This window comes from Physella acuta, unplaced genomic scaffold (genome assembly GCF_028476545.2).
Source record: "Physella acuta isolate Inbredline_101_S28 unplaced genomic scaffold, ASM2847654v3 ptg000751l, whole genome shotgun sequence".
Classification (NCBI taxonomy): domain Eukaryota; kingdom Metazoa; phylum Mollusca; class Gastropoda; family Physidae; genus Physella; species Physella acuta.
Window position 1 is genome coordinate 1,754 of NW_026732269.1, and position 20,031 is coordinate 21,784.

Genomic DNA, 20,031 nt, shown 5'->3' on the forward strand with positions numbered 1-20,031 from the left:
GTATCTTTATACCTAGCAATCTATTGTGTAGATGAAGTAGAGTTGTCGAACTCAGTGTGGGAAGGTGTGGTCAGCACTTTACTTAGCCGCCTTTACTTTCCCCAACGTGAGATAGGTACCTATCAGAGCTGGGATGACTCAGTAACGGTTCTACTGACTTGAACCCGGATTCAAGCTCGAGACGTTCGGGTTAACAGTCTAGTGCTCTACCGCTAGGCCACGCCGTCCCTTTCTTATAAAATAACGTAGTTAAAATACCTTGGTCATTGATTACCAAAAATAAATAAACATTCACTGGCCGAGATTTGAGTAAATACTGTTTTGTGATCATTGTATTGTTGTTGTTGTATAAATAATGGCGAGACTTGGGTTCTTGAGACCACGGCCTTCTGGCCAGTGTCCATGTAAAGGCTGGTACATCGATATGATTGGCTAGTATCTTTCCTTATATATATATATATATATATATATATATATATATATATATATATATATATATATATATATATATATATATATATACATATATATATATATATATATATATATATATATATATATATTAATATATATATATATATATATATATATATATATATATATATATATATATATATATATATATATATATATATATATATATATATATATGATTGTTGCCTTATATGTACATATTAAATCGGCTCATGGTCGATAGGCTCCTGGTTGTAAAACATGTACTACGCGAACTACTCTTACAGAATAAATCCAGAAATGCTCAAATTTTACGATCACCAAAAATACTGATCCTCATTGGTAATAAAATACTTAAAAAAAAACTTTTTAAAAAACCACGTTTTTCTTGTGGACTAAAAAGTAGAAAATAACTATTTACATACATTTGATGACAAAAAACGTGGGTACGTTCACCATCAAATTTCCCGACCCATCTGCCCGACCCACGTTTTTTGTCATCAAATGTATGTAAATAGTTATTTTCTACTTTTTAGTCCACAAGAAAAACGTGATTTTTTATAAAGTTTTTTTTAAGTATTTTATTTTCTCCTTTTTAGTCCGTTGCTACACATGAAAAACGTGGTTTTTAAAAAAGTTTATTTTCTACTTTATCTAATGACTTGATTAAGTATGACTTGACTAAGTGTTTATAAATACACGGACTAAAAATCTTGAGCGACCAGTATTCGAACCTGGGTTGTCGCGGCCACAACGCGAAGTACTAACCACTATACGATCACGGCCAGCGCGCTCACATCGATTGGGGCCGAAGTAACTGTGTCAATAGGCCTCCAGTCTTGTCGTTATCTTTAGAAATCACGTCCTCAATTTTATGGTCCTTAGGGCGTAATTAAATTAAGCTAATTACGGTCTCTAATTGCTAGTTTTTATGATTGCATCTGAAATTGTTAGGCGAAAATAGCCTGCATGCCGAATTTCAGATCTCTAGAGCAATCAGAAGTGGGCTAATTTTCGATGTCAATTTTAACAACAAACAAACAAACAAACGCGAAGCTGAGTTAAGAAAAACGTGTTAAAAATGTCAAGTCTCGGCTAAAACCTGGCATGCTGATTCACGTGAAATACCGTACCAACCCCAGCGGTAACTTGACAGCCTATTTTATTAATCTCAAGATTAAAAAAGGACTTTAAGCAATAAACAACAACAGCAACGAGTTTATTATCGAGTGAGATCGCAACATAACAAGTTTGAGATTGATTGCTTGAGGTGTAACGACTTTTGTGATTGACGTTAATTTGGATAAGGTGCAGGGGGGGTTGTGAGGGAGGGTATAGATTGGGGGAGGGGTGAGTATATCAAAGTCATAAGATTGAACTTGTAAAATGAAGTTAAGTGCATATGTTTTCGTCAGTCCTCTCTGTTTCACAGCTATTTCTCATCAGAGCTGTGTTTGGTGTTTGGTGCTCGGCCCTTCATATTCCATCGTAATTACACCTTTAATTAAATTACATACCCCCTCCCAACTCAACGTTCCCAATCTTTGAATATACTAAAATTTGCAAACAATCTGGTTCGAATCACACCCAGTTTTTTAAAAAAAAGGGGGCAATGCATTTTTATTATTAAACGTTGGCCATATATCTGCGCAGGTAATACAATACTATTTTGTAGCATGGCCGAAAAAACAATCCAGGATTTTCAAAGGGGGTAAACTCTATTACGAATTCTTATGACGTCACCTCATGGGCATTTTCTCTGCATTTGTTTTCTCAAGTACAGTCCCTTTTATTTAAAGAAAAAAAAATAGGCAGACCTATTATTTTCCAGGTGAGGTCGCCCCTGTTATTTTCTTCTGGTTTTCTTAAATTCAAGACAGGAAACGGCCGTCCCGCCCCCGGATTCCCTGTCTATCCTGTTCGCTATTTACGAGTTTATAAAACGAGAGTCTCCTCGTATAGAGCAACTAGTTGACGTGAGGGTTGCCTCGCTAAAACCTAACAAAAAAATTGTGCGATCAAGTCTTATTTTCACAACTATTGTCGGGCCTGGAGGTTCTGTTAGCAGACGATGTCTGTGGTTCTGAAGAAAGTTCAACCGCTGGATCGGGTGATTAAATTTTTAAATTTCTAATTAATGAGGATTATGTAATTAATTTACAGTGTGGTAGATTTATTTTTTTTTGTTGAGTTTTGCACAGAGAGAGATTGAAAAATCTTGATTCGACTTGGATTGTTTTTCTACCTGGAAATTTTTAGTGTCTAAAATTTCAAACGTGTAGTGGAGGAAAACTTGATGCCTTTGTATCAGATTTCCTAGTGTGTTTGTTTTGCTGTGTATTGCGAAATTTATTTTTACAATTCATGTTTTTTTTTTCCAAATAAGGATTGAATATTATGTGGATAATAGTGTGTGTCTAGAGACAGAGTTTCTTTCCGATTAAAAATTGTCCTTTTGAGTTGGTCATCTAATTATCAACCTTTGAAGCAAGATCATTTCGTATTGTTTGCGTGAAGGTTTTGGTGTATCCTTCACTTTGAATATCCGTGTTAAATTATTGGGATCTGTGTTTGCTTTTGCTGTTTGTACTTGCGAATCCATGTTTTCAATATTGATCCTTGTTTGAATATTAAGATCTCAGTTGATTTTTTGGAATAAATGCTCTAAAATGAGGATCATTGTTTATATTTTTGGATCCCTGTTTCAATCTAAGGATTGATGTTTAAATTGTATGATCTAAGTTTGGGAATGAAGATCTTAGTTCAATATCAATCGGTGTTTGTTAATTAGAATACATGTTTACATTTTAGGATGTTTGCTCAAAAACTGGAATCTGTTTAAATGTGTTGACCATCTTTACATTTTAGAATATGTGTTAAAAATTTGAATCTTCACATAATATGGCTAATCAAAGTTGATTTTATTTGGTTGGGGTATCTCTGTAGATGTTAGGAAAATATTTGTTAAGGTTTAAAGAAAGCTGGTCGATTAAACGACAGTTTAAAGGGCGTTTGTTTTCTTCTAAAAACAAATATTTCACAATGCAATCTAGAATGCAATACCAGACTAGGAGTACAATCTAGAGTAGGAAGATATTTAATACTGCATAACGAATATAGGCATAAACATTTACAAAAAGCCAACCCTCCCCTCTACACACACACAAACCTTGTCTATAGAGCAGTGACAAACACACACACACACAACGTAAAATCTAAAGCTTAAGAACACAACACATGCATACACACATACCCGCACACACTACACACCCCTAGTCTATAGAGAAATCACACACGCACACACACACACACTCAACTCCTTAACGTAATTTATATACAACCTCAATCTGGGGATCTCTCCCCACACACACACTCCAACCCCCTCTCACACACTAGACTCCCCTTAACGTAACTTCTGTATTACCTCAATCTGAGGATCTCACACCCAAACACACCCCAACCCCCCTCACAAACAACCCCCCAACCCCCTCACACACCCCCAACCCCCTCACACACACCAAAACCCCGCACACACACACACACCAACCCCCCCCCCCCCACCACACACACACTAGAGCCCCTAACGTAATTTCTATACAACCTCAAGCTGGGGATCTCTCCCCCACTCTCCACACACACACACACACACACACACACACACACACACACACACACACACACACACTTGACTCCCCCTAACGTAACGTCTGACGTTCGCATTCCCCGTCCGTCATGCTGTCAGTGCGGCTAGGAAGTTTTAGCTAGTGGTGATGAATGGACACACCATGTGTCATTAAGGGGGTCTGACGTACGTATTCGTACATTGTCTACATTTGATGTGACATAACTCAGGTGCAATCGAAAACACAAATATTCGAGGTATCTGAACACCTTTGGTTGTTTTCTTTAACGCTAATTTTGTAGTTGTCGGAATACCTCTCTACCCTCTACCCACTCTCACATCCTACCCCCCCCCCCAGTAACGATAATTACATTCTAAATGCCAACAATTATGAATCATTTATAAAATTTCTTTGCGGCTTTTAACAAAAATTGCTAAATTTTAAAAACTTGGCAATATCTTAAGTAAAATGAGAAAAAGATAATGTTTACTAAAAAAGTGCTTTATATTTATATAATGATATATATGTATACGCACATATGTATACACACAAGTATATATATATATATATATATATATATATATATATATATATATATATATATATATATATATATATATATATATATAAACTGTACAAGTATATTTATCTAACCAACTATTCATACAACTATTCAGGATTCACCACCCGAGTACTTTGAGAACGGATACCACCCCAATGGCGGCCATGTAACAGAAACTAGTGCAGGATATAAAGGCAACGGCTACACACCCAGCGATGGGGCGGACTCGGAGGTACAGTCCTCCCAGGGGACAGAGGCCGAGGATGAGAGGGGTCAGTGGGGGAACAAGGCCGAGTTTGTCCTGTCCTGCATCGGGCTGTCTGTTGGTCTGGGCAACGTGTGGAGGTTCCCGTACCTGGCATATCAGAATGGGGGAGGTGAGGCTATTGAAGATGATTAAAATTAATATGCATCTTATGTGCATTACATGTGTCGTATAGTATAAACGTACGAGTCATTGTATGTGTCATCGTATGTGTCGTTTTATGTGTCACCTTAAATTATCGTATGTGTCATTATAAGTTATCGTGTCTTCTTTTGTGTCATCTTGTGTATTTTGTGTCCTCTTATATGACAACTTATGTGTCATCTTTTGTGTCATCTTTTGTGTAATCTTATGTGTCATCTTTTGTGTCCTCTTTTGTGTCCTCTTATGTTTCATCTTTTGTGTCATCTTATGTGTCATCTTATGTGTAATCTTATGTGTAATCTTATGTGTCATCTTATGTGTCATCTTATGTGTTATCTTATGTGTCATCTTTTGTGTCATCTTTTGTGTCATCTTTTGTGTCATCTTTTGTGTCCTCTTTTGTGTCCTCTTATGTTTCATCTTTTGTGTCATCTTATGTGTCATCTTATGTGTAATCTTATGTGTCATCTTGTATCGTATGTGTCATCTATAGTGTCCTTAAAATGAAAAGTTTATAAATTTTAATCTTTGCTTGATTCTGACTTTACTCCCCACCCTCCCCATTCAATCCCCTATATCATGTATTTTAATATCATTACACCGGGCATATTCAATACCTTACCTATATTCCTTAGTGTTAATTTTAAAGAAAAAACTGCTTGTAATCAACATTTCTTAAGGGGGAGTAATTCCAGCCGTAAATGGCTAGAATTGCATAGGCCTTGATCGCAGATAGGCGCCTGAATATTACTGTAAACATGGACCAAAATCGTGATTTAATAAATTTCGTCAACTTAGTAGTCTTAGGTAATACAAAATCAGAAGAAAACAATAAATTTAATCTAATATTATCATCGGTTAGGTTCGTCTGTCTGTAACCCTTAAAGGGGAACAACCACAAAAATACCGAACGAAGAACAATACATCTTTTCACTGATTTCATTGTGTTCTTTGTTATTTTAATTAGGCAATTTAATCCCTACTTTGTATGGTTTTCAAATGACCAAAAGAAATACCCATGACATATTTTAATATTATATGTTGCTCTAGTTTTGTTTGTTTGTGTGTGTGGGGGGGGGGGGGGGGGGGGGGTTATTTTGCAAGAAAAGTAGTTTCAAAGAAAGTATTATCCGTACATGCCTCCAATGGCCCCTATAGTGAAGCCGTCTCAGTGGATATTCGTATAATCCCATATCAAATGTCCATCTATACCAAAACAAAGACAAACACTATCCTTTATATTTACCCATGCATAAACCCCACAGCTAAAACCAAGCCTTAACCCTAATTTTATCACTAGCCTTTGTGTTAATGATTCACTTTCGGCTGCACCAGATCAAAATCAAGAACCGACATACTTTTACATTATCCTAGGCATACATTTCATTACAATTGTAATTAAACTTTACCAGCAAGCCATAAATCTATCTCCACAATTTTATTCTCTATTGACACACTATGTTTCTTAAGGCACGGCATGTGGGTACAGCAAGTCGGGGTGAACGATGTTTTCTCTAGCTAAAAATACATCTTGTTTTTCCCAAAGCTAGGCTTTATTTAACCCAATGTTTGCCTGCACTATAGACTAAGTTTACTGTCCTAGTTTCAGTTTGCCTGTTTAGACTAAGCTCCCCTGTATTTTAAAGCTTAAAGTTATTCAACAAAATGCTAAGCAGCATTATGTTGACATTGTAAGTAATTAAAAAACCTCGACCCCCCACCACCCCTTACCCCAGCCGTCCATGTCTCTACACAAAGCAGATATAAGAGCTTGTGGGGATTACCTCTTTGTCCCTTTTAATCATAATGATATATATATATATATATATATATATATATATATAATGTGTGTGCGTGTGTGTGTGTGTGTGTACATCTTGAGGTGTAGCACACCTCCCATAGATCACTAAAAATTATGAAAAACTGCTTCCTTAAGGTCAGTACAGTTGTAATGACAATTATTACCTCGTGAAATTTCTTTTTGAGTTTGATCATGAGCAGAGGCGTAGCGACCCCTCCCGGCGCCCGGGGCGAACATTCAGTGTATATATATATATATATATATATATATATATATATATATATATATATATATATATATATATATATATATATATATATATATATATATATATATATATATATATATATATATATATATATATATATATATATATATATATATATATATATATATATGCGTGTGCGACAGTCTTGAAAAAATTAACAGTTACGCTGATTTTCGTTCCCTAAAACTTTACTCGACACCAATTAAATTCCCCCTGAGATGCATTATCCTTTAAAGATGATGATTAGAAATGTCAGAAAAAAAATTGTAGCGGTGCTAAATCGTTTAGGACAGACTTTTTACGTTTTATCTTTGAAACAGTCTCTGTTATGATATAGTACATATTTTGATTATAAGTTTGTTAGATTAAGGTCATACAATTGACATACAATAGCAAATTATTGTTCACATTGGAATACGATATGTGTATTTCGTTGACTGGTTGATTGTATAATGAAACAAGCTAGAGGAAACACATTTATTTTCTAAGTGTTAAAAGAGTTATCTAGTAACCGATCCAATACAAATCCTGCGATTTTTGTTGGTGAAAAAGCGCCCCCCCCCCCCTCTCCCCACCATCTTGGACAAAAACGGTACAGTGGATGTTAAACGTCAATAATTTGTGTTTTTATGTTACACAATCGTAAAATACGTTTTAGTTCCATGGGTTCTTTTCTGAGTGATATGGGTTATTTATTCCTTAATTTTTCCGATTTTAGTCTTCAAAAAAGCGCCCCCCCCCCCATCTAGGAAAGCTGGAAAGCAGTTTTTCCGGTCACTGTTTCTTAAGGATATACCTTTTACAGTTACACAATCAAGGTAGAAAACAGTTAAATTAGTATGCAAACGCTCTCAGCGGTTAAATTTCTTTACTTTGACTGTTTATATTTCTAAACTACAGCTTAAAATGAGCTTGTAAAAAAAATGTTCTACCCCTTTTGGCGCCCCCCTGAGGTCGGCGCCCGGGGCGGCCGCCCTCCCCGCTCTCCCCTAGCTACGCCTCTGATCATGAGATCCTTGATTCAATGAAAACACGCACGTATTGTAAGTTGACCTTTGTCTTCTGTCTGGAATAGTGCCATCTTCTGTCTACAATTCCCATTTTTCCACAGCCATTTTCCACTTTTCATACCAAATACCTGTGTACAGGTTAAGGATTTAAGCATAATATGCATGTAACTTTAACATACAAACCTTTCGTTCTGTCCTCGCCAGCCGCCTTCCTGATCGCCTACATCATCCTACAACTTCTGATCGGCAAACCCATGTACTTCATGGAGCTGGTGATGGGACAGTACTCGGGCAGGGGGCCCACCAAAGTCTGGGAGATGAACCCTTGTGCTAAAGGTCAGGGCACTCATGTCGATGGTTCTCAAACTAAACAAATAAACGCACAGTTTAAACATTTTAATTCGGATTAACTTTGTATGATATGTCTGACACTGAGATTTTCATTTAAAATACAAACATCATCATTACACTTTTAAGAAAAAAAAAAGCAATAGCTTTCTTTTAATTACAGCGCAATAAATTCGAGTATGTGTTGTTGGGTTTTGTGTGTGAGTGCAAAATGTCTAATTTTCCCTCTAATTTCCCATTAGGTGTCGGTATATCCATGTGTCTGATTTCGCTTGTCGTCGCCATCTACTACAACATCATCATGGCCTACACGTTGTATTTTTTCTTCGCATCAATGCAGGAGACGCTGCCCTGGTCAGTCTGTACTGAGGTGGGTCCCTGACAACTGTAACTAGATGGCACTAGAGGTGTTTTAGTTTTCAGAGTCAGGGTTATAGGTCAGGTTCAAGGCTTAGAATAGGTGCAAGATATACGTTTTGGTTATTTGGTTTAAGCAAGGGTTAAACATATTGCTATGGTTACTTTTGTCAAAAGCTTCGTTTAAGCTCAGAATTAGGTTTAGAGCCAGGATTACAATACTGTGATTAGCCGCTGAAAAATATAGTAGAAGTACCAAATCATGTTTAATTAACATCTTAAAACTTCATCTCTAATTATGTATAATTAACTACAAACTGTCACACAAAGATCTAACTTTGTTTGTCAACTGATCTAGCCATAATTCTCACTTTAGCAACCCTTATTTCCATCACGAGTAACCGAAATTCGCTCCTGCTTTTTAAGATTCTCCTCGTGTAATGCTAATTACAATCTGATCTAACCCTAACCCCTCACCTGATCATATCCACCCCATGTACCCCTAATCCCCACTTTATCTAACCCTAACCCCCCCCCCCCCCACCTGATTTAATCCTAAAATCCACCTCATGTAACCCTAACCCCTCACCTGATCATATCCACCCCATGTACCCCTAATCCCCACTTTATCTAACCCTACCCCCCCCCACCTGATTTAATCCTAAAATCCACCTCATGTAACCCTAACCCCCACCTGATCATATCCACCCCATGTACCCCTAATCCCCACCTTTTCTAACCCTAACCCCCACCTGATTTAATTCTAAAATCCACCTAATGTAACCCTAACCCCCACCTGCTGATCTAACCCTAACCCCCACCTGGTCTAACCCTAACCCCCCACCCCCCTGATCAAAGCCTAACCCCTCCCCCTCACCTGATCTAACCCTAACCCCCACCTGATCTAACCCTAACCCCCCCCCACCTGATCTAACCCTAACCCCCACCTGATCATATCCACCCCATGGACTCCTAATCCCCACCTAATCTAACCCTAATCCTCAGATGATTTAATCTTAACACCCACCTCATATAACACTAATCCCAACCCGATGTAATCCCCCTCTTCCAGCAATGGATCCAGGACTACAACTGTGTATCAAAGCTTGGCCCGCCCCTACAAAACTGTACAATGAACGCTACACTGAACGGACTACTTGGCAACTGCCTGTGTACCGGTACTACAGACCAGAGCGTGTTGCCTGGCAACATGACGTGTACCACGCCCACTTCCGGTCCCTCCAAGTCTCCGGCGCAACTTTATTTTTAGTAAGTTTTAAATCTAAGCAGAGAGCTAATCCTATAAACCTCAGCTCAAAAACCTAGTTGTTAGTTTTTAAATTGGCGTTACCCTTGACGATGAGTTTAAGACAGGGAACTAATGACAATAAGCTAATGACAATAAGTTAATGAAAATTGCATTATGTTCATGCAATGATTGCATGTAAGTCAAACACGGCTTAACAACGGATTTTCTATTGGAATCACAGTTAGATTAAGTGTTTAGGTAAGTTAGGCCAGTTGCATCCACTGGCACATGGACCGACAAGAGCTTTCCTGGCATCTCTATTCTAGGCTAGTCTCTCCAAATGTCCCCAGAGTGTATACAATCTTCTTTGTTAAAATTAAGAATCGTCTTTATGGAAATGTAAAAGTCACAGCTATTGGCTAGTCTAATCAGATCCATTAATCCACGGATCCACTTATACACTGATCCACTTATACACTGATCCACTTATACACTGATCCACTTATACACTGATCCACTTATACACTGACCCACTGATTCCTTGATCCACTAATCCACTGATCCACTAATCCACAGTAAAGAAGTTATCCAGAAATCCGCGGGCGTGGAGCCAGAGAACATGGGAGCGCCGCTCTGGAAACTGACCCTGTGTCTCATCCTGTCGTGGGTCGTGGTCGTCTTCTGTTTGATCAAAGGCATCAAAAGTTCTGGAAAGGTAAGCTGGTGAGGTCGTCTTCTGTTTGATCAAAGGCATCAAAAGTTCTGGAAAGGTAAGCCGGTGGGGTGTGGTCGTCTTCTGTTTGATCAAAGGCATCAAAAGTTCTGGAAAGGTAAGCTGGTGAGGTCGTCTTCTGTTTGATCAAAGGCATCAAAAGTTCTGGAAAGGTAAGCCGGTGGGGTGTGGTCGTCTTCTGTTTGATCAAAGGCATCAAGAGTTCTGGAAAGGTAAGCTGGTGAGGTCGTCTTCTGTTTGATTAAGGGCATCAAAAGTTCTGGAAAGGTAAGCCGGTGGGGTGTGGTCGTCTTCTGTTTGATCAAAGGCATCAAGAGTTCTGGAAAGGTAAGCTGGTGAGGTCGTCTTCTGTTTGATTAAGGGCATCAAAAGTTCTGGAAAGGTAAGCCGGTGGGGTGGGGTCGTCTTCTGTTTGATCAAAGGCATCAAAAGTTCTGGAAAGGTAAGCTGGTGGGATGGGGTCGTCTTCTGTTTGATCAAGGGCATCAAAAGTTCTGGAAAGGTAAGCTGGTGGGGTGGGGTCGTCTTCTGTTTGATCAAAGGCATCAAAAGTTCTGGAAAGGTAAGCTGGTGGGTCGTGGTCGTCTTCTGTTTGATCAAGGGCATCAAAAGTTCTGGAAAGGTAAGCTGGTGGGATGGGGTCGTCTTCTGTTTGATCAAGGGAATCAAAAGTTCTGGAAAGGTAAGCTGGTGGGGTGGGGTCGTCTTCTGTTTGATCAAGGGCATCAAAAGTTCTGGAAAGGTAAGCTGGTGAGGTCGTCTTCTGTTTGATCAAAGGCATCAAAAGTTCTGGAAAGGTAAGCCGGTGGGGTGTGGTCGTCTTCTGTTTGATCAAAGGCATCAAAAGTTCTGGAAAGGTAAGCTGGTGGGGTGTGGTCGTCTTCTGTTTGATCAAAGGCATCAAGAGTTCTGGAAAGGTAAGCTGGTGAGGTCGTCTTCTGTTTGATTAAGGGCATCAAAAGTTCTGGAAAGGTAAGCTGGTGGGGTGGGGTCGTCTTCTGTTTGATTAAGGGCATCAAAAGTTCTGGAAAGGTAAGCTGGTGGGGTGGGGTCGTCTTCTGTTTGATCAAAGGCATCAAAAGTTCTGGAAAGGTAAGCTGGTGGGATGGGGTCGTTTTCTGTTTGATCAAGGGCATCAAAAGTTCTGGAAAGGTAAGCTGGTGGGGTGGGGTCGTCTTCTGTTTGATCAAAGGCATCAAAAGTTCTGGAAAGGTAAGCTGGTGGGTCGTGGTCGTCTTCTGTTTGATCAAGGGCATCAAAAGTTCTGGAAAGGTAAGCTGGTGGGATGGGGTCGTCTTCTGTTTGATCAAGGGCATCAAAAGTTCTGGAAAGGTAAGCTGGTGGGGTGGGGTCGTCTTCTGTTTGATCAAAGGCATCAAAAGTTCTGGAAAGGTAAGCTGGTGGGTCGTGGTCGTCTTCTGTTTGATCAAGGGCATCAAAAGTTCTGGAAAGGTAAGCTGGTGGGATGGGGTCGTCTTCTGTTTGATCAAGGGCATCAAAAGTTCTGGAAAGGTAAGCTGGTGGGATGGGGTCGTCTTCTGTTTGATCAAGGGCATCAAAAGTTCTGGAAAGGTAAGCTGGTGGGGTGGTGTCGTCTTCTGTTTGATCAAAGGCATCAAAAGTTCTGGAAAGGTAAGCTGGTGGGTCGTGGTCGTCTTCTGTTTGATCAAGGGCATCAAAAGTTCTGGAAAGGTAAGCTGGTGGGATGGGGTCGTCTTCTGTTTGATCAAGGGCATCAAAAGTTCTGGAAAGGTAGGCTGGTGGGGTGGGGTCGTCTTCTGTTTGATCAAGGGCATCAAAAGTTCTGGAAAGGTAAGCTGGTGAGGTCGTCTTCTGTTTGATCAAAGGCATCAAAAGTTCTGGAAAGGTAAGCTGGTGAGGTCGTCTTCTGTTTGATCAAGGGCATCAAAAGTTCTGGAAAGGTAAGCTGGTGGGGTGGGGTCGTCTTCTGTTTGATCAAAGGCATCAAAAGTTCTGGAAAGGTAAGCTGGTGGGGTGGGGTCGTCTTCTGTTTGATCAAAGGCATCAAAAGTTCTGGAAAGGTAAGCTGGTGGGTCGTGGTCGTCTTCTGTTTGATCAAGGGCATTAAAAGTTCTGGAAAGGTAAGCTGGTGAGGTGTGGTCGTCTTCTGTTTGATCAAAGGCATCAAAAGTTCTGGAAAGGTAAGCTGGTGGGGTGGGGTCGTCTTCTGTTTGATCAAAGGCATCAAAAGTTCTGGAAAGGTAAGCTGGTGGGTCGTGGTCGTCTTCTGTTTGATCAAGGGCATTAAAAGTTCTGGAAAGGTAAGCTGGTGGGGTGGGGTCGTCTTCTGTTTGATCAAAGGCATCAAAAGTTCTGGAAAGGTAAGCTGGTGGGATATGGTAGTTGCTGTTGAAATGTAACTAATTTCTATTATGGCAAACCTGAATCTCTCTGGCATTTAATGTTGATATAGAATTGGTAAAAACAACAACGGTCTAGTTAATACTGGCAGTGATTGTGGATATCAATATGTATAAGTAATCAGGTGGCATCGTACTTGTTTGTAAGTAGCCATCTTATTAAGCTGCAAATAGATATCCTACCATGTTGTTATTTGCAACCCTACAAAATTGTACATTGGGATCCAACTATATTGTAAGTTGCTATCCAACAAAGCTATACACTGTTCGTGGTATTGTTTTGATAAAATAGGATTGCTGAGTGCGTTTAACAACAGCGGTCGAATTTCATTTGATCCACTCTAGTTCGTGTCCAGACGGTGACTTCTCATTCAAAACTCATAAAAGCACATTCACACGGTTCACAAATAAAAAGCAGAATTACAGAAGGGGCGCTACTCTAACAATGTTATAGTTCGTGGCTGTCCTGGTTGTCTACCCTGTACATTTTTTTAAAATGCTACATACATCACAGTGTACGTGGTTATATTATTAAAATTCAGGATTGTATCCTATACTATTTCAACTAATGACTCTAACATTTCGCAACTGGTTTTACAAGCAGATGGGTATCTTTAAGGCATTTAATGCAACACAGTATTAAGGTACCCCACTATTTATCCCATCAGGTGGTCTACTCCACCAACACATTCGCCTAAAAGTCTCCTAACAACCTAGCGTAAAGCCCCAATATTCCCCAAAAGTACCACAACCACCCAGTATGACGCCATAAACCTGTCTCTACCACCAGGTGGTCTACTTCACCGCCACCTTCCCCTAACCAAAAACTCCCCCAACCACCCATCATGACGCCATACACCTGTCTCTACCACCAGGTGGTCTACTTCACCGCCACCTTCCCCTAACCAAAAACTCCCCCAACCACCCATCATGACGCCATAAACCTGTCTCTACCACCAGGTGGTCTACTTCACCGCCACCTTCCCCTAACCAAAAACTCCCCCAACCACCCATCATGACGCCATACACCTGTCTCTACCACCAGGTGGTCTACTTCACCGCCACCTTCCCCTAACCAAAAACTCCCCCAACCACCCATCATGACGCCATACACCTGTCTCTACCACCAGGTGGTCTACTTCACCGCCACCTTCCCCCAACATTTCCCCAACCACCCATCATGACGCCATAAACCTGTCTCTACCACCAGGTGGTCTACTTCACCGCCACCTTCCCCTACGTCATCCTCCTCATCCTCCTGGTCCGTGGTGCTCTGCTGGATGGTGCTAAAGATGGTGTGGATTTTTTCATCATCCCAGACTGGGAGAAGCTCAAGGACATTCAGGTGAGAACAAAAGGTGTTCTAATCCATACAGGAATGTAAACTACAAGAACGAATTTTTTTTTTCAAATACAAGTCACTTTTGTATTGTGTTGACATTTAAATTTTTTGGTCACGTGATACAGGTATGGGTGGCCGCTGCTGGTCAGATGTTCTTCTCCCTGAGTGTATCGTTTGGTGGTATTATCATGTTTGGTAGCTACAACAAGTTCAACAACATGGTCTACTAGTGAGTGATTCACTCGTTTTTTTTTCGGTCTTTTAGTAGGTGACTTTTTTTTGGTCTTTTATTAAGCTACTTGTTTTTGGTCTGTTTGTGAGTTTTGTTTTATGATCTACTAAGGTGCGATGTAATTCTTAGCGAAAATGGCAGAGTAACTGTTACTAGCCCAAGGATATACTTATACTAGTGGTAGAGGTTTAAATTCTGTTATTCCAATTTTGCCAGCTTTTGTTTATATAATCCTTTATGCAAAGACCAGTCTCTAATGCATTGACTAACTCTGTAAAATTTTCTAAAATATACTTCGTTACTTTAATTTATTAAAAAACTTAATTCAGTTACTTAATTATGTTGTTGAACTATCGCCCCTTCATCCTTCCCTACAGTGACTCTCTGTTGATAAGTTTCATGGATCTCATCACCAGTGTCATAGCCGGCTTTGTCGTCTTCACGACATTTGGCGGCATGGCAAAAATTGTCGGCAAAAAGGTTTCAGAAGTCGCCGATGGAGGTAAGAAATTCAACATTTTTTTAAACAGTCTATTTGAAAGCATGTACCTCTGCTTTTTGGACGTTATAAACAAATTATTTATACCGTGTCTTAGTCTTTCTCCCAAGTTTAAATGCATCAATTGTTTTGTATTCCCAGGCTACGGGATGGCGTTTGTTGTCTACCCTGAAGCCTTGTCCAACCTACCCCCCTCACAGCTGTGGTCCATTCTGTTCTTCTTCATGCTCTTTACTCTGGGGCTTGACTCAGAGGTAGGTCAAGGTTGATTTCAGATGTAGGTCAAGGTTAATCTAGCTAGGTCAAGGTTTAAATGTTCCGAAAGATTTTATCCAATAGAGACTGCAACATGTATTTTAAAAGTCCTAAAGTTTTAGCCTAACGTGTAGCCTATGTTAGATGTCTTATAGATTGTCCCTAACATGTATTTTGAATGTCCTAAATTTATAACATAACATTTATTTTGAATGTCCTAAAGCTATATCCTTACGTTTATTTTGAATGTCCTAAACTTTTAGCCTAACATATAGTCTATGTTGAATGTCCTATTGATTGTCCCTAACATGTATTATGAATGTCTTTTAGATTTATTTTAACATGTTTTTTTTTTTTTAATGTCCTAAAGTTGTAACCTAACATGTAGCTTATACTGAAAGTCCTAACATGTATTTTGAATATCCTAAAGTTGTAGCCTAACATGTAGTCTATAGATGTCCTATAGATTTTCCCTAACATGTATTATGAATGTCCTGAAGTTGTAGCCTAACGTGCATTTTGAATGACCCAACAGTTCGGTCTGATGGAGACTGTGCTGACGTGCATCCAAGACGAGTTCCCTAAGACCAGACGATACAAAAGTGCCATCTGTGTTGGACTGGCCATCGCCTGCTTCTTCCTGGCTCTACCCTGCACTTGTCCGGTAAGATCAGTGACGTCATTGGCTTCAGTTCTAGCAACAAGTCCGAGCTATAGACGAATAATTGTTTGCTAAATGATGTAGACTCGTATGTCTAGTGATCCAAAGCAAATCAACCATTAACATTGCGCCAAGTTTAATAACTCTAACTTAAAATTTAAAAATTAATTTATTCAGTAACTTTGAGCTTACATCTTTCTAGCAACGCTCAGTAAATCTTATACATCTTTTAATATTCATTCAACTATCCTTAAATCTCAAAATATCTTTTAGGCCAAAATATAACATATTATGGAAAGTTTTCTAAAATTCAGCCCCAACACCTTGCAATGTCCAGTAACTCTAAATCATGCAAAGTCCAATAACTCTAACCTGATCCTCCTCCCTCAAATACAGGGAGGCGACTACGTGGTGTCTATGATGGACCACTACGGTGCCGACTTCTCCGTTCTCTTCGTCTCTTGTATTGAAGTCGTCTCCGTCATGTGGGTCTACGGTAAGTCACTTCAACTCTTTTCCGTTTACTGGTACCATGTTCAACACTATCCATCCATAGCTCGTTACCCATGTTAAAGTAACATCAATAGTTTTCGTATGTTAAGCAAGTCTAATACGGATTAGATCCAGCATCATGATCTGGGTTATGGGGACGTTGTGGTCGAGGTATAGAATGCATACCGCTAACCAGTTGCGTCTGTGTGCTGTATTTATGTATTAGTTATTCTTATTCTGCTGCCAAACCCAGTCTTATGATAAGCCACAAAACATGATCAGCAGCTTGATTATGAACGTCTGTACTCCTGCCCTCACACCCACCCTTTCAACTTACTCATACATTCAAATTATTGCCGGGTACCCGTTTGTGCTGAGTTGATTTACAAAGATAAAAAATATTTATATTAAATCTTCGAAAATAAAATACATCATTGTTTTACCTCATTACCGTCATTTATTAATGTTTTATTCATTGTTTTCAAATGTTTCATTTAATTAATTTAATTAATCAATATCTGCAGGTGTGATGAGGTTTTTAAACGATATAAAATACATGTTGGGTGCACGACCCCATGGTTGGCCATATTGGGTGTTTTGTTGGGCTGTGTCCGCTCCTCTTCTTATAGCAGTAAGTAGCCATCGTTTTCTCATCATGTCCACCATGTCCACATTATGTCCACATCATGTCCACATCATGTCCACATCATGTCCACATCATGTCCACATCATGTCCACATCATGCTCAAATAATGTCCACATCATGTCCACATCATGTCCACATTATGCTCAAATAATGTCCACATCATGTCAACATTATGCTCAAATAATGTCCACATCATGTCAACATTATGCTCAAATAGTGTCTAAATAGCCACATCATGCCCACACCATGTCTACACCATGTCTACACCATGTCCACACCATGTCCACATGTCTACATCATGTCCACATTATGTCCACATCATGTCCACATCAATCCCACCCTGAATGGCAATAAATTACCATATCTTTCTTGTGCTGCTGGATAATTTATTGAATTCCCCCCCCCCCTTCAACCATCACAAGATATAAAACAGCTTTTAGGCCTAAATCCATTCCCTTTAATTTCAGTTAGAAGCTGAACTTATATTTTTCCCAGTATTGTTTAAAACATAATTCACCATGTAATCAAAAAGTTAACACCCTGTAAGTGGCGTAGCGAGGTCGGGTGTCACCCGGTGCGGCACTTAATGGTGTCACCCCCCCCCCCCCAGAGGCGTAGCAACCCGGGGACAAACTTTCAAATTTTCGATTTGCACCCCCCCCCCACCTCAAATTTTCGATTTGCACCCCCCCCCTCAAATTTTCTATTTGCACACCCCCCCCCCCCCTCAAGTTTTTCTCTATATATTTTGCTATTTTTGCCTGGTGTCACCCCCCCCCCCCTAAATGGTGTCACCCGGTGCGGTTCGCACCCCCGCCACCCCCCCCCCTCGCTACGCCTCTGCACCCTGCTGTTCCTTTTTTTTCACCCTACTATGTTCCAATGTTCCCTTGTTATTTCAGGCCATGTTCATGTATCGTATGGTCCGCTACAAGCCACCGACGTACGACAACGGCGACCCTATCCCAATGTTCGCCCAGTCTATAGGCTGGACACTGTTGAGTGTCGTCCTGTGCCCCATCCCCCTCTGGTTCCTGTGGAAGTCCTTCACCTCATGGAGGGACCCAGCAGTCACATCTTTCAGTAAGGTGAGTTCAAACTCTGGCATTAAACCTGGTGAACAGGGGTCGTGCAGGTATGACTTAACATACAGTTTTGATATTTTTAATTTACACTAAACTCAATGGGATATTATAGCGCCTATTTCTTAGTCACAGACTAATTTCAAATTATTTTTTTGCGAATATCAGCAACATTTGTTTAAGATAATTGTTTTCAACACCCTATACAAGATGATTTGAATAAGGCGACGTCCATAAATGACGTCACTCGTAGGGGGGAGGGGGGCCCGTAATTTTGTGACTGTATGATGAAGGGGAGGGGGGGTCAGATGGTGTGACGTCACACTTTTACATTATAAAAAAGCAATGTTATAAAACGAGTATTAGCCGTTATTTCGGGTTTTAGAAAACTGTTTTAATAAATTGTAATAGGAATTTATTAAAATACTCTATGTTGACAGAGTTCAGACAAGATTGTGGGAAACTGAAATTTTGAAGGGGGGGGGGGGGTTGTAAGCTGAGGTGTGACGTCATTTTAGGGGGGGGTCTGGCTTTTTGTGACATGTGTGACGGAGGGGAGAGGGGGGAGGTAAAAATCGTCAAAAAAAGCGTGACATTATTTATGGATGACCGCTTAGTGGTTTAAAAACAAATATGAACTTTGCTGTGGTGTTTTCTTTACAGTGGAGGAAAAGCATGTTCGAGCCAACAACAGAATGGGCGCCCAACGACAAAAAAGCCATCTACCGCCCTGACGACCCCACTAAAGACGTCATCAAAATGGAAGCAGGCGTTGAGAACCCCGTGCCAGTTACAGACGACTACGCTGAATATAAAACGACCTCCTTTCCCAGTTAAGCCAATCTTGGAATCCCTGAGACCTGCTTCACAAAATTCCCCCACAGCTGTTCATTCAACAAACCCGACCACTGAGGTGATTTCGTCTAAATGACGTCTCGTCTTACTAAAGAGTTAGTTGTACAGAAGCTGCTAACGCCAGTGGTTCAACTTAATGTAAATATGACTCGATTGTTCAGAGTTTATACATGATCTGAAGTATTGTTGCGTGCAATTCTGCTGGTATTTGTATATATGTTGTATATGCACCGAATTTAAAAGTATTGAGATAAATTTTTGTCACCAAAATTATGTGTATTATAATCTCACTCACCAATATGAAAACAGTGATTATTAGCCACAATGAGATCGAGCTTACAATATACATAGCAACATTTCTGAACAGGATCAGGATAAGCCCGCTTAATTAGCTAGCATGAAACCACATAAGTAAGTATCAGAATAAGCCCATTTTACTAGTTTGTAACCACGTTAGATAACTCTGAACAGTCTCATTATGGTCCTGATAGCAAATAGTGTTTCTTTCAGGCGCCCCCTCCCACCTCAGATCAAAATAGAATGTATATAGAAAAACTTTTACCTCCCAAAATGTTCAATTGCCCCCCCCCCCCCCCAGTCCGTAAGAAAAATAAAGTCTGTGAGAAACACGAATCTTACTGTACCTATAGCACATCATGAAGTCTTGATTACACATTTTGTGTTCCTTTTAGTTATAGCACATTTTAAGATCAGGCCATTGGGTCAGTGTTGAAATAGCTAGTCATTTGTTCTTGGAGAAATCTGGTCTTTTA

General features: G+C 39.9%; 1 protein-coding gene across 1 annotated transcript; it reads left to right on the forward strand.

Annotated features, from left to right (window-relative positions):
- Window positions 1-2,395: 2,395 nt before the first annotated feature.
- Window positions 2,396-19,648, forward strand: LOC131950310 (sodium- and chloride-dependent neutral and basic amino acid transporter B(0+)-like). The gene is made up of 15 exons (XM_059312415.1): window positions 2,396-2,563; window positions 4,754-5,015; window positions 8,331-8,462; window positions 8,717-8,844; window positions 9,904-10,100; window positions 10,657-10,795; window positions 14,405-14,539; window positions 14,662-14,765; window positions 15,146-15,270; window positions 15,409-15,521; window positions 16,058-16,186; window positions 16,580-16,679; window positions 17,200-17,306; window positions 18,224-18,409; window positions 19,067-19,648. The coding sequence occupies exons 1-15, from the start codon at window positions 2,525-2,527 to the stop codon at window positions 19,238-19,240; spliced, it is 2,070 nt and encodes a 689-aa protein (XP_059168398.1). The 5' UTR covers window positions 2,396-2,524; the 3' UTR covers window positions 19,241-19,648.
- Window positions 19,649-20,031: the final 383 nt, after the last annotated feature.